The 12,464-nt window shown below is 44.2% G+C and overlaps 2 protein-coding genes across 4 annotated transcripts; both read left to right on the top strand.

Annotated features, from left to right (window-relative positions):
- Positions 1–1,815: 1,815 nt before the first annotated feature.
- Positions 1,816–8,137, top strand: LOC308387886 (inverted formin-2-like). 3 transcript variants are annotated; one of them, XM_080868230.1, is made up of 12 exons: positions 1,816–1,864; positions 2,030–2,087; positions 5,258–5,365; positions 5,448–5,518; positions 5,635–5,755; positions 5,890–6,054; positions 6,291–6,502; positions 6,756–6,878; positions 6,950–7,294; positions 7,395–7,463; positions 7,709–7,765; positions 7,925–8,127. In XM_080868230.1, the coding sequence occupies exons 2-7, from the start codon at positions 2,058–2,060 to the stop codon at positions 6,408–6,410; spliced, it is 615 nt and encodes a 204-aa protein (XP_080724356.1). In that variant the 5' UTR covers positions 1,816–1,864; positions 2,030–2,057; the 3' UTR covers positions 6,411–6,502; positions 6,756–6,878; positions 6,950–7,294; positions 7,395–7,463; positions 7,709–7,765; positions 7,925–8,127. The 3 variants fall into 3 exon arrangements, with proteins under 3 accessions (XP_080724356.1, XP_080724357.1, XP_080724355.1); XM_080868231.1 differs by lacking the exon at positions 7,395–7,463 and having other exon boundaries at positions 6,970–7,294; positions 7,925–8,137; XM_080868229.1 differs by lacking the exon at positions 7,395–7,463 and having other exon boundaries at positions 7,925–8,125.
- LOC308388805 (protein diaphanous homolog 3-like) lies at positions 6,767–11,335 on the top strand (the record flags this gene model as incomplete). Its single annotated transcript, XM_080869731.1, has 11 exons — positions 6,767–6,878; positions 6,950–7,294; positions 8,491–8,582; positions 8,665–8,735; positions 8,852–8,972; positions 9,107–9,271; positions 9,508–9,719; positions 9,973–10,095; positions 10,167–10,511; positions 10,926–10,982; positions 11,142–11,335. 7 exons carry the CDS (start codon positions 6,767–6,769, stop codon positions 9,625–9,627), a joined length of 1,026 nt encoding a protein of 341 aa, XP_080725857.1. The 3' UTR covers positions 9,628–9,719; positions 9,973–10,095; positions 10,167–10,511; positions 10,926–10,982; positions 11,142–11,335.
- Positions 11,336–12,464: the final 1,129 nt, after the last annotated feature.

Genomic DNA, 12,464 nt, shown 5'->3' with positions numbered 1-12,464 from the left:
CGAGTTTCCACAACTTCCTTTCAAGACGAGCTCTGAAAACATCCTCCTGCGGATTTCAGTGACTAGTTCAGTAGATCAGCACTGAGCCCAGTAAGGTAAATGCATACAATTATTAATATAAAGTCTTAACAGTATGTCCTTAAACTTGTAAATGTGTATATTAGGGATGGGTACCGGTGTTCTGACATAAACGGTAGTAACCAGACCGAAAAGCAGCGCACATTTCGGTGCTTTATTTCGGTGCTTTTTTTCCCTGAGCTGTGATACACTTCTAGCCAATCATTTTACGTTTCCGAGGATAGTAGGCGGGTCCAGGTACGTGCGTTCTTTTAGAGCAGAGCTACAGATTAAAATGCCCAAGGCGAAGTGGTCAAAAGTCTGGCTGTACTTCACAGCAAAATATGCAAACTCAGCAGCCTGCAACAAGTGCTTTAAGCTGATACTGTGATACTGTCAAAGGAGGTAACACCTCGAATCCGATGAAACACCTGGCGACGCATAGCGTTTTTTTTAAAAGCCGAGAAATGCGCCGTATTTGATAGCTTGCTGCGAGACCTCACACCGAGCGCATCTACTGCGGGTGTGGTGCCTGTACTTATGTGCGATCTCATTTCCAAAGGACAACGATTTAAAAAAAAAAACAAAAAACGATGATTGTACCGCATTTTCATCCAGGACATAATCTGCATGAAAACAAGCGCTCGCTCTTCCTGCTCAACAAATGACAAGGGCGGAGCCTTATACCACGTGATACAGAAGCCAGCTGGCAGGGAAAAAACAGAGAGCACGTGAGAGATGACGAAGCTGTAAAAGCCAAGAAAGTGACAGGAGAAAATCCGTCCTTGTCAACCACCCAAACATCAATGACGGGAACCTTATACAGCGCCTCCCCATACCTGTCGAACTCCCGCAGGCACAAAGAAATTACGGAGGCTATTACTTATCAATGGCTCCCATCAACACTGTGCAAAACGAGGGATTTAGGAAAATGATCAACACCCTAGACAAACGCTACACAGTGCCGTCCCTCAACTATTTTTCCAGGTTCCACTACCTGCTCGCAATGTCGAGCAACGGTGGAGACAGAATTACAAGCAGTACAACATTTTGCGGCAACGACAAAATGTGAGACATTTATTGTTTTTATGTTTATTTATTGTTTATGTTCAGTCTCAACTGTTATGAAGTTGATGTGCAGTTAATAAGTGCAAGAAATATTTATATTGGAAAAGAAAATCGTGATCTCAATTCTAAGCCAAAGAATCGTGATCATTTTATGCAAAATCGTGCAGCCCTAAATACAGCTGTCTAAATTTTCTGTTAGGGACACTTTTATAGGGACACTTAGCTAATATAATCTTCTATTAATGAAGGCCAAAAAGGAATAAAAACTATAGAGAGGGTTTTCTGATATTCTGCTCCCTTAAGTCAAACTTTTAGAAGTTGCGAAATAAAATAATAGATTACCCACAAACTGAATATCGACAAGATTTACTGCAGTAGCTGAAAAATCCGCTGGAAAAGGCACAAATGAAATGATAGAATCAGAAGCAGAATACTTTGTTAATCCCAAAGGAAATTATAGGTTAGCTATGGAAGAAATATAGTATCATCAAAATTCAACTATTTTTAGACATTGAATTTATAACACTGAATTTTTATCCTCCAAATTTCCCTGCAAAAATTCACCTGCAAAAAATTCACCTGCAAAATTTCACCTGCAAAAGTAATGAACTTAAATGACACAAGCCAGAGCAATCAGCACTAGATCGAGTCGAGCGGCTCTCAGCCAATTAAATTACACTGTTTGATCACATGACACTGTTAGCCAGCAGTGTGTCTCCTAAAAGAGAGCTGGTTAAAGGTGAGTGATTAAGATTTTCTCCTAAATAGAGATCATTACATAACGCCTAGTCCTACTTAAAATCCCATTCATTTTTATTTTATTTTATTATCTACTCGAACTGAAGAGAACGTTTGACTAACTCAAAGACAATTTCCACGCCTCCCCTGCCTGACCTGTCTGCAGAGGCAGTTTTGAATTTAGGAGCGGAAAGATGGCAGCGGCAAACCCTGGCGGTTCTCCAGTAAGTATATTGGGTTTTTTTTATCTTCAAGTTTGTCTTTTGAAACATTAATTTTATTTAAATCCGTTGCTCACGTATAAAGTACACAGAAGGGGTCTTTGCGCAACTCGTCTGAGGCGTGTCTCACTAAGCGCTACATGCTAGCATCCTGCTAACCAAGCTAACCTTTACATGCTGTGCTTTAGAAAATAGGATACTCTGTACAAAACCATACTCCGCAGATATTGGTAGATAGACGAACGCTGCAAATATAATGTTGGAAACGAGAACGGCATTTAGTGAAGGGGTAAAATACACCATGAATAAAGCTATAGAATGAATGGCTGCCATGGTTGCAGAACGGCCTGATTTAATGACAAGACTGGGGAAGAGTGAGGTGAAGTGAACCAAAGCCACACAACACGGTCAGTAGTGATGGGTCGTTCGCGAACGAAATGGCTCTTAGAGCCGACTCTTTGACGTGAACGACGCGAGCCGGCTCCTTATCGCGAGCCGTCACGTGGGTTTTTTTTTTTTTTTCTCTCAGCCTCTCTCTCGCACTTTTTTCCCGCTTCACTCTGCACGCGAGCCTTGTGCTTTACGCTGGGCAGAGGGGGGAGGGGCGGTAGTTACACTCAGTAGCACAGGAACAGATCCAGAGAGAGAGAAAGAGAGGCAGGGACAACAACATTAGAAAGGTATAGTAATCATCCACAACTATTTTCGGTTGCAGATGATAAAGGATTGAGAAAGTTTATTCATGCAGGTCCATATGACAGAGAATATGCATGTTCTTTTAGTTTTCATATTATAATTTATATTTAATTGTGTTGTGGTTTGCAGTGTTTTGTGTTCTTTTCACTTTAAATTTGTGAAAGGAAAAAGCTGAAAATTTAAATAGTTAAAACTTGAAATGTGAGTAGTTGATTTTTGTATTATATGATTTATTTATTACATTTTATGTGGAGTGAATAAATAAAAGTATATTTACGGTGGCCCCTAGAGACAAAGCACATACAAACTTCAAATCACGTACGAACTCTGAAGCATGTACAAACTCCAAAACACGTAAAAACACGTACAAACTCCAAAACACGTAAAAACTCCAAAACACGTAAAAACGCGTACAAACTCCGAAGCACGTAAAAACTCAAAACATGTACAAAAGACAACAGAAGTGCTCCAGGATGCTGGGTGCAGTGTTGAGCCTTTGTTATCTTGTGGCTACACAAGCCAGCAAGTACCAACGACCGGATTTGATGTGTGGTAATAAGAGGTAAATGAACTTTTTTTAAAATTATTTGAATATATATATGAGTGCCTGTGTATAAATACACAAACAATACACACATGCTTTCAATTGTGTAATTTAAGTGATCTAGTAGCTCTGCTTTGGAAGTTCAGTTCATGCTAGAAATGTGTTTTGGAGTTTGTACGTGTTTTGTCTCTAGGGGCCACCGCATATATTTATATATAAACATATATAAATAAAACCACTTGTTTTTACGTTAGTAATTCCTTTTGTGCATAATTTTATATTATTGTTAATAATAAATTAATTAAAGCAACAAAACAACCCGAAGAGCCGGTTCGGAGCCGAAAGAGCCGGCTCTTTTTAGTGAGCCGAACCGAAAGAGCCGGATCTCTAAAAAGAGCCGGAAATCCCATCACTAACGGTCAGTAGTGATGGGATGTCCGGCTCTTTTTAGAGATCCGGCTCTTTCGGCTCCGAACCGGCTCTTCAGGTTGTTTTGTTGCTTTAATTAATTTATTATTAACAATAATATAAAATTATGCACAAAAGGAATTACTAACGTAAAAAAAAGTGGTTTTATTTATATATGTTTATATATAGATATATGCGGTGGCCCCTAGAGACAAAACACGTACAAACTCCAAAACACATTTCTAGCATGAACTGAACTTCCAAAGCAGAGCTACTAGATCACTTAAATTACACAATTGAAAGCATGTGTGTATTGTTTGTGTATTTATACACAGGCACTCATATATATTCAAATAATTTAAAAAAAAAAGTTCATTTACCTGTTATTACCACACACCAAATCCAGTCGTTGGTACTTGCTGGCTTGTGTAGCCACAAGATAACAAAGGCTCAACACTGTGCCCAGCATCCTGGAGCACTTCTGTTGTCTTTTGTACGTGTTTTGAGTTTTTATGTGCTTCTGAGTTTTTATGTGCTTCTGAGTTTTTATGTGCTTCTGAGTTTTTATATGCTTCTGAGTTTTTACGTGCTTCGGAGTTTGTACGTGTTTTTACGTGCTTTGGAGTTTTTACGTGCTTTGGAGTTTTTACGTGCTTTGGAGTTTTTACGTGCTTTGGAGTTTTTACGTGTTTTGGAGTTTGTACACGCTTCACAGTTCGTACGTGATTTGAAGTTTGTATGTGCTTTGTCTCTAGGGGCCACCGTAAATATACTTTTATTTATTCACTCCACATAAAATGTAATAAATAAATCACATAATACAAAAATCAGCTATTCACATTTCAAGTTTTAACTATTTAAATTTTCAGCTTTTTCCTTTTACAAATTTAAAGTGAAAAGAACACAAAACACTGCAAACCACAACACAATTAAATATAAATTATAATATGAAAACAAACAGAAGATGCACATTCTCTGTCATATGGACCTGCATGAATAAACTTTCTGAATCCTTTATCATCTGCAACCGAAAATAGTTGTGGATGATTATATACCTTTCTAATGTGACGTTGTTGTCCCTGGCTCTTTCTCTGTCTCTCCCTCCTGCTCTGTTCCTGTGCTACTGCGAGTGTAACTACCGCCCCTCCCCCCTCTTCCCAGTGTAAAGCACAAGGCTTGCATGCTGAGTGAAGCGGGAAAAAAGTGCGAGAGAGAGCGGATGAGAGAAAGAATGTTTATATGTTCTCTCTCTTGCTCTCTCTCTATATATATATATATGTGTGTGTGTGTGTGTGTGTGTGTGTGTGTGTGTGTGTGTGTGTGTATATCATATATATTGTATATCTTTTGTATATAAACTATAAACTTTCATCTTCAGACAAAAATTATATGACTTAAATTACCAACAGACTGTCTACCAAGACAGTTCATTTAGTTGCCAAATCATAAATCAGTCTGTTATTTAGCTGAAATAAAATGTAAAGGCTGGTAGTCTGATTTAGTCATGTGATGTATGGTCCATCAGGGAACTCACACGGGGAATGCTGAAGGCTTTAAGATCAGCACTCTGCTCAAACTGACCGAAACCAAAGCCAACAAGTCGAGAGTCACGCTGCTGCACCACATCCTGCAGGTAATGCTGGGAATACTACGAATACTGGGGAATACTGCAGTATTCTCATAATAATTCAGTTGCTGCTGTTTGTGACCCTTAGGAGGCTGAAGAGAATCACCCCGACCTGCTCAACCTGCCCGATGACCTGGAGATCTGTGCAAAGGCTGCTGGGTAAACACATATAGGAGTTCAGTCACGTACAGACTGCTGGGTGGAGTCTGTGACGTGGTAGCTCAGGTGTTTCGCCTGCAGCGGTGTTAAATGTTGCCCTCTGACTCCACCTGCAGGCTCAGCTTGGACTCTATTCAGTCTGAAACAAAGACTCTAAACAAACGGCTGAAAAACTCAGAGAGGAGCGTTTCCTCCTCATCTGACGACATGAAGGAGCATTACCTGTCCACCATACAGGTGAGTCACTCAGGATGAGGCTGTCACCTTTACGGGCAGATAAATCCAGTCTGTACACTCACTGACACCGTTTTAGTGGGACAGACCTGCTGTTCCAGGTGAACTTACCTGTTGTTCTTATGTGGTGTTACCAGGAGAGCCTGCAGGCTGTTGAGCAGCTGCAACTCCTGCTGTCATCTGTGGAGGAGCAGAGGAAGCACCTGTCCGCCTACCTCTGTGAGGACAGCAGCAGCTTCTCCCTCGAAGAGCTCTTCAGCACCATCAAGGCATTCAGAGACCTCTTCCTTCGAACCCTCAAGGTCAGCGCCAATCGCAGTGCGGCTCAGTCTGCAGGACTCATACCCTGCCGCACGTTTGCATGTGTCATTTAAACTATGTCTCAGCCAGCCAATCGGCTCTGACTTGAACCGTGACAAAGTGTGGTAGCTGCCACACATTAGTCCTGTTTCCCTGTAAATGTTAAGCTCCGCCCTCTCTGGGGGGCCGGTTAGCCTGCTGAAGTTTGAACTGTGTGTTCCTTTTATTCTTCGATCAGGAGAACGAAGGTCACAGGGAGCAGGAGAAGAGGAGGAAGAGGTTGGAGGAAGGGAGGAAACTGAGAGAAGAAGCCCCCACCAGAAAGATCAGCAAGTCAGACACCATTATTTCACCTTAAATCCTCCCTCCTTAAATGGAGAGACAGGTGTCCCTCACCTGTCTCTCCAGGTGTGGCAGGTGAAGGACAGGTCAAGTGCAAGTGGAGAACAGGTGAGACATGTGAAGGGCCGGTGACGGACAGGTCGAGAATCAATAGCTGACATCAGCAACATTTTTCTGCAACAGTTTATCAGCAGCTGAATATTTAAAGGAAATGATGTGACAGCATCAGGACGAGAAGAAAGTTTGTAAAGATTAAATGCTGCTGTACCTGTGAGGCTGTCAGGTGATGCAGTGACAGCTTTCACCTGTTGTTTGTGACACGTGCGCTAAGCTCACAGGGGAACGTGTGTCTGTGCTGCAGTTAGGACAGACATGGCCAATTGGGACGAAGGATGCACCGTCGACAACCTGCTGGCCGAGATCAGGAAGGGCTGCAGGCTGAGGAAGACAAGCCCACGGGCAGAGCCGGACGGTGGGGTCGAAGGTGAGAGCCCGGCAGGACTTCTGCAGACTTTCTTGTCACTACTGCTCGTTTGATCAAGTTCTCCTTTTCAGGTCACCCCGGGGTCACGCAGATGTCACCGGCCCAAGATAAGCCAGATTTTCCCGAGAAGCCTCGGGAGGAGGTCCGGACTCCCACACATCCACCTGCTGGAACCAGACCAGAACCGGAGCCAGCAGAGCCAGACAGAGCTGCCTCAGAGCTCCAGGCCCTCTGTGAACGCCCCGCAGCTGAGGTCCAGGGTCCGGAGTCTGAAGTGGACACCAGACCGGCGCAGCAGGAAGTCCAGCACACAGCTAGTCAGCAGGATGTGACCCAGGTCAACAGGAGCAAAGATCCTAACCCGGAAGATTCTGCTCCCCGGAACGCATCAAACACCTTAGACACCAGCCCAGCAGGTAGAGTGAGGCGCTGTGCTCTCTGCTTCAGGCTTTGAGCACGCTCAGTGCTGCTGTTTGTTTCTGAAACATGGAAATTTTAATGCTTCCTGTCCCACAGCCCACCCACACAGATCAAGTTGTGTTCAGTGTTTGCAGCAGAGTGACGGAGACTCGGCCGCAGATTACAGTTGAGTGGAGTCGAGATTGCCATACCATGGTGATGTAGCCGGGTCAGTCTGGCTGTTGTGATGTAGCTCTGAGTCTATGAGGTCACTTCCTGTTCCTGAACATTAGTGTTTCCTGTGACATGGTGAGCTGAGGCTCAGGCTGTAAGGTCTCATCAAGACGATGATAGAACATCCTTTAGTGTTGATGATGAAATAAGCTTTATATCTAGAAACCGACCAATCGTATCCTCTCTTTGATCTCCAGAAGGCCACACAGGAAGAAAGCGTTTGAAGAAAAAGAAAAAATGCATCCTTCAGTGAGGTGAGCTCACCTGCAGCTGTGCATAAATCCACGTCAGCGGCGATTCACTGCTGTCCTTCACTCTAAAGCATTTCATTGGTCGAAATGTTTTTATGTTGTGGGATTTAAGGTCTTTTTTTAAATATCATTTATTATTTTATTCTTCTTCTATGGTTCCAGGTACATGGGTCAGGACTTGTTTCTGTGGCGACAGGACTGGACCTGCAGGAGAACAAAGTGTTTAACCCTCTGTAGAACCTGGGACCATTTCGTGGCCTTTGCGTTTTTTAATTCCACACCATTTCCACTGTGTTTTACGGAAGAGGATTAGGGCCACTGGAAAAAAAAAGGAAAGAATTCTGACTTTAATCTCAGAATTCTGAAAAAAAGAAGTCAGAATTCTGAGATTAAAGTCAGAATCCTGAAAAAAAGAAGTCAGAATTCTGAGATTAAAGTCAGAATTCTGACTTTTTTCAGAATTCTGAGATTAAAGTCAGAATTCTGAGATTAAAGTCAGAATTCTGAGATTAAAGTCAGAATTCTGACTTTAATCTCAGAATTCTGAAAAAAAGAAGTCAGAATTCTGAGATTAAAGTCAGAATTCTGACTTTTTTCAGAATTCTGAGAAAAAAGTCAGAATTCTGAGATTAAAGTCAGAATTCTGACTTTAATCTCAGAATTCTGAAAAAAAGAAGTCAGAATTCTGAGATTAAAGTCAGAATTCTGACTTTTTTCAGAATTCTGAGAAAAAAGTCAGAATTCTGAGATTAAATTCAGAATTCTGACCGAAACCAAAGCCAACAAGTCGAGAGTCACGCTGCTGCACCACATCCTGCAGGTAATGCTGGGAATACTACGAATACTGGGGAATACTGCAGTATTCTCATAATAATTCAGTTGCTGCTGTTTGTGACCCTTAGGAGGCTGAAGAGAATCACCCCGACCTGCTCAACCTGCCCGATGACCTGGAGATCTGTGCAAAGGCTGCTGGGTAAACACATATAGGAGTTCAGTCACGTACAGACTGCTGGGTGGAGTCTGTGACGTGGTAGCTCAGGTGTTTCGCCTGCAGCGGTGTTAAATGTTGCCCTCTGACTCCACCTGCAGGCTCAGCTTGGACTCTATTCAGTCTGAAACAAAGACTCTAAACAAACGGCTGAAAAACTCAGAGAGGAGCGTTTCCTCCTCATCTGACGACATGAAGGAGCATTACCTGTCCACCATACAGGTGAGTCACTCAGGATGAGGCTGTCACCTTTACGGGCAGATAAATCCAGTCTGTACACTCACTGACACCGTTTTAGTGGGACAGACCTGCTGTTCCAGGTGAACTTACCTGTTGTTCTTATGTGGTGTTACCAGGAGAGCCTGCAGGCTGTTGAGCAGCTGCAACTCCTGCTGTCATCTGTGGAGGAGCAGAGGAAGCACCTGTCCGCCTACCTCTGTGAGGACAGCAGCAGCTTCTCCCTCGAAGAGCTCTTCAGCACCATCAAGGCATTCAGAGACCTCTTCCTTCGAACCCTCAAGGTCAGCGCCAATCGCAGTGCGGCTCAGTCTGCAGGACTCATACCCTGCCGCACGTTTGCATGTGTCATTTAAACTATGTCTCAGCCAGCCAATCGGCTCTGACTTGAACCGTGACAAAGTGTGGTAGCTGCCACACATTAGTCCTGTTTCCCTGTAAATGTTAAGCTCCGCCCTCTCTGGGGGGCCGGTTAGCCTGCTGAAGTTTGAACTGTGTGTTCCTTTTATTCTTCGATCAGGAGAACGAAGGTCACAGGGAGCAGGAGAAGAGGAGGAAGAGGTTGGAGGAAGGGAGGAAACTGAGAGAAGAAGCCCCCACCAGAAAGATCAGCAAGTCAGACACCATTATTTCACCTTAAATCCTCCCTCCTTAAATGGAGAGACAGGTGTCCCTCACCTGTCTCTCCAGGTGTGGCAGGTGAAGGACAGGTCAAGTGCAAGTGGAGAACAGGTGAGACATGTGAAGGGCCGGTGACGGACAGGTCGAGAATCAATAGCTGACATCAGCAACATTTTTCTGCAACAGTTTATCAGCAGCTGAATATTTAAAGGAAATGATGTGACAGCATCAGGACGAGAAGAAAGTTTGTAAAGATTAAATGCTGCTGTACCTGTGAGGCTGTCAGGTGATGCAGTGACAGCTTTCACCTGTTGTTTGTGACACGTGCGCTAAGCTCACAGGGGAACGTGTGTCTGTGCTGCAGTTAGGACAGACATGGCCAATTGGGACGAAGGATGCACCGTCGACAACCTGCTGGCCGAGATCAGGAAGGGCTGCAGGCTGAGGAAGACAAGCCCACGGGCAGAGCCGGACGGTGGGGTCGAAGGTGAGAGCCCGGCAGGACTTCTGCAGACTTTCTTGTCACTACTGCTCGTTTGATCAAGTTCTCCTTTTCAGGTCACCCCGGGGTCACGCAGATGTCACCGGCCCAAGATAAGCCAGATTTTCCCGAGAAGCCTCGGGAGGAGGTCCGGACTCCCACACATCCACCTGCTGGAACCAGACCAGAACCGGAGCCAGCAGAGCCAGACAGAGCTGCCTCAGAGCTCCAGGCCCTCTGTGAACGCCCCGCAGCTGAGGTCCAGGGTCCGGAGTCTGAAGTGGACACCAGACCGGCGCAGCAGGAAGTCCAGCACACAGCTAGTCAGCAGGATGTGACCCAGGTCAACAGGAGCAAAGATCCTAACCCGGAAGATTCTGCTCCCCGGAACGCATCAAACACCTTAGACACCAGCCCAGCAGGTAGAGTGAGGCGCTGTGCTCTCTGCTTCAGGCTTTGAGCACGCTCAGTGCTGCTGTTTGTTTCTGAAACATGGAAATTTTAATGCTTCCTGTCCCACAGCCCACCCACACAGATCAAGTTGTGTTCAGTGTTTGCAGCAGAGTGACGGAGACTCGGCCGCAGATTACAGTTGAGTGGAGTCGAGATTGCCATACCATGGTGATGTAGCCGGGTCAGTCTGGCTGTTGTGATGTAGCTCTGAGTCTATGAGGTCACTTCCTGTTCCTGAACATTAGTGTTTCCTGTGACATGGTGAGCTGAGGCTCAGGCTGTAAGGTCTCATCAAGACGATGATAGAACATCCTTTAGTGTTGATGATGAAATAAGCTTTATATCTAGAAACCGACCAATCGTATCCTCTCTTTGATCTCCAGAAGGCCACACAGGAAGAAAGCGTTTGAAGAAAAAGAAAAAATGCATCCTTCAGTGAGGTGAGCTCACCTGCAGCTGTGCATAAATCCACGTCAGCGGCGATTCACTGCTGTCCTTCACTCTAAAGCATTTCATTGGTCGAAATGTTTTTATGTTGTGGGATTTAAGGTCTTTTTTTAAATATCATTTATTATTTTATTCTTCTTCTATGGTTCCAGGTACATGGGTCAGGACTTGTTTCTGTGGCGACAGGACTGGACCTGCAGGAGAACAAAGTGTTTAACCCTCTGTAGAACCTGGGACCATTTCGTGGCCTTTGCGTTTTTTAATTCCACACCATTTCCACTGTGTTTTACGGAAGAGGATTAGGGCCACTGGAAAAAAAAAGGAAAGAATTCTGACTTTAATCTCAGAATTCTGAAAAAAAGAAGTCAGAATTCTGAGATTAAAGTCAGAATCCTGAAAAAAAGAAGTCAGAATTCTGAGATTAAAGTCAGAATTCTGACTTTTTTCAGAATTCTGAGAAAAAAGTCAGAATTCTGAGATTAAAGTCAGAATTCTGACTTTTTTCAGAATTCTGAGATTAAAGTCAGAATTCTGAGATTAAAGTCAGAATTCTGAGATTAAAGTCAGAATTCTGACTTTAATCTCAGAATTCTGAAAAAAAGAAGTCAGAATTCTGAGATTAAAGTCAGAATTCTGACTTTTTTCAGAATTCTGAGAAAAAAGTCAGAATTCTGAGATTAAAGTCAGAATTCTGAGATTAAAGTCAGAATTCTGACCGAAACCAAAGCCAACAAGTCGAGAGTCACGCTGCTGCACCACATCCTGCAGGTAATGCTGGGAATACTACGAATACTGGGGAATACTGCAGTATTCTCATAATAATTCAGTTGCTGCTGTTTGTGACCCTTAGGAGGCTGAAGAGAATCACCCCGACCTGCTCAACCTGCCCGATGACCTGGAGATCTGTGCAAAGGCTGCTGGGTAAACACATATAGGAGTTCAGTCACGTACAGACTGCTGGGTGGAGTCTGTGACGTGGTAGCTCAGGTGTTTCGCCTGCAGCGGTGTTAAATGTTGCCCTCTGACTCCACCTGCAGGCTCAGCTTGGACTCTATTCAGTCTGAAACAAAGACTCTAAACAAACGGCTGAAAAACTCAGAGAGGAGCGTTTCCTCCTCATCTGACGACATGAAGGAGCATTACCTGTCCACCATACAGGTGAGTCACTCAGGATGAGGCTGTCACCTTTACGGGCAGATAAATCCAGTCTGTACACTCACTGACACCGTTTTAGTGGGACAGACCTGCTGTTCCAGGTGAACTTACCTGTTGTTCTTATGTGGTGTTACCAGGAGAGCCTGCAGGCTGTTGAGCAGCTGCAACTCCTGCTGTCATCTGTGGAGGAGCAGAGGAAGCACCTGTCCGCCTACCTCTGTGAGGACAGCAGCAGCTTCTCCCTCGAAGAGCTCTTCAGCACCATCAAGGCATTCAGAGACCTCTTCCTTCGAACCCTCAAGGTCAGCGCCAATCGCAGT

Source organism: Rhamphochromis sp. 'chilingali', assembly GCF_963969265.1.
Source record: "Rhamphochromis sp. 'chilingali' genome assembly, chromosome: 20".
NCBI lineage: Eukaryota > Metazoa > Chordata > Actinopteri > Cichliformes > Cichlidae > Rhamphochromis > Rhamphochromis sp. 'chilingali'.
This window is presented reverse-complemented; position numbering and strand designations above follow the sequence as displayed.

What these genes read in the sequence shown, in the direction of transcription:
- LOC308387886 (XM_080868231.1), top strand. Translation starts at nt 2,058, where the DNA reads ATGGCAGCGGCAAACCCTGGCGGTTCTCCA. An exon ending in TGCTGCACCACATCCTGCAG is followed by an intron (nt 5,366 to 5,447) that starts GTAATGCTGGGA and finishes TGTGACCCTTAG; the next exon opens with GAGGCTGAAGAGAATCACCC. An exon ending in TCTTCCTTCGAACCCTCAAG is followed by an intron (nt 6,055 to 6,290) that starts GTCAGCGCCAAT and finishes TTCTTCGATCAG; the next exon opens with GAGAACGAAGGTCACAGGGA.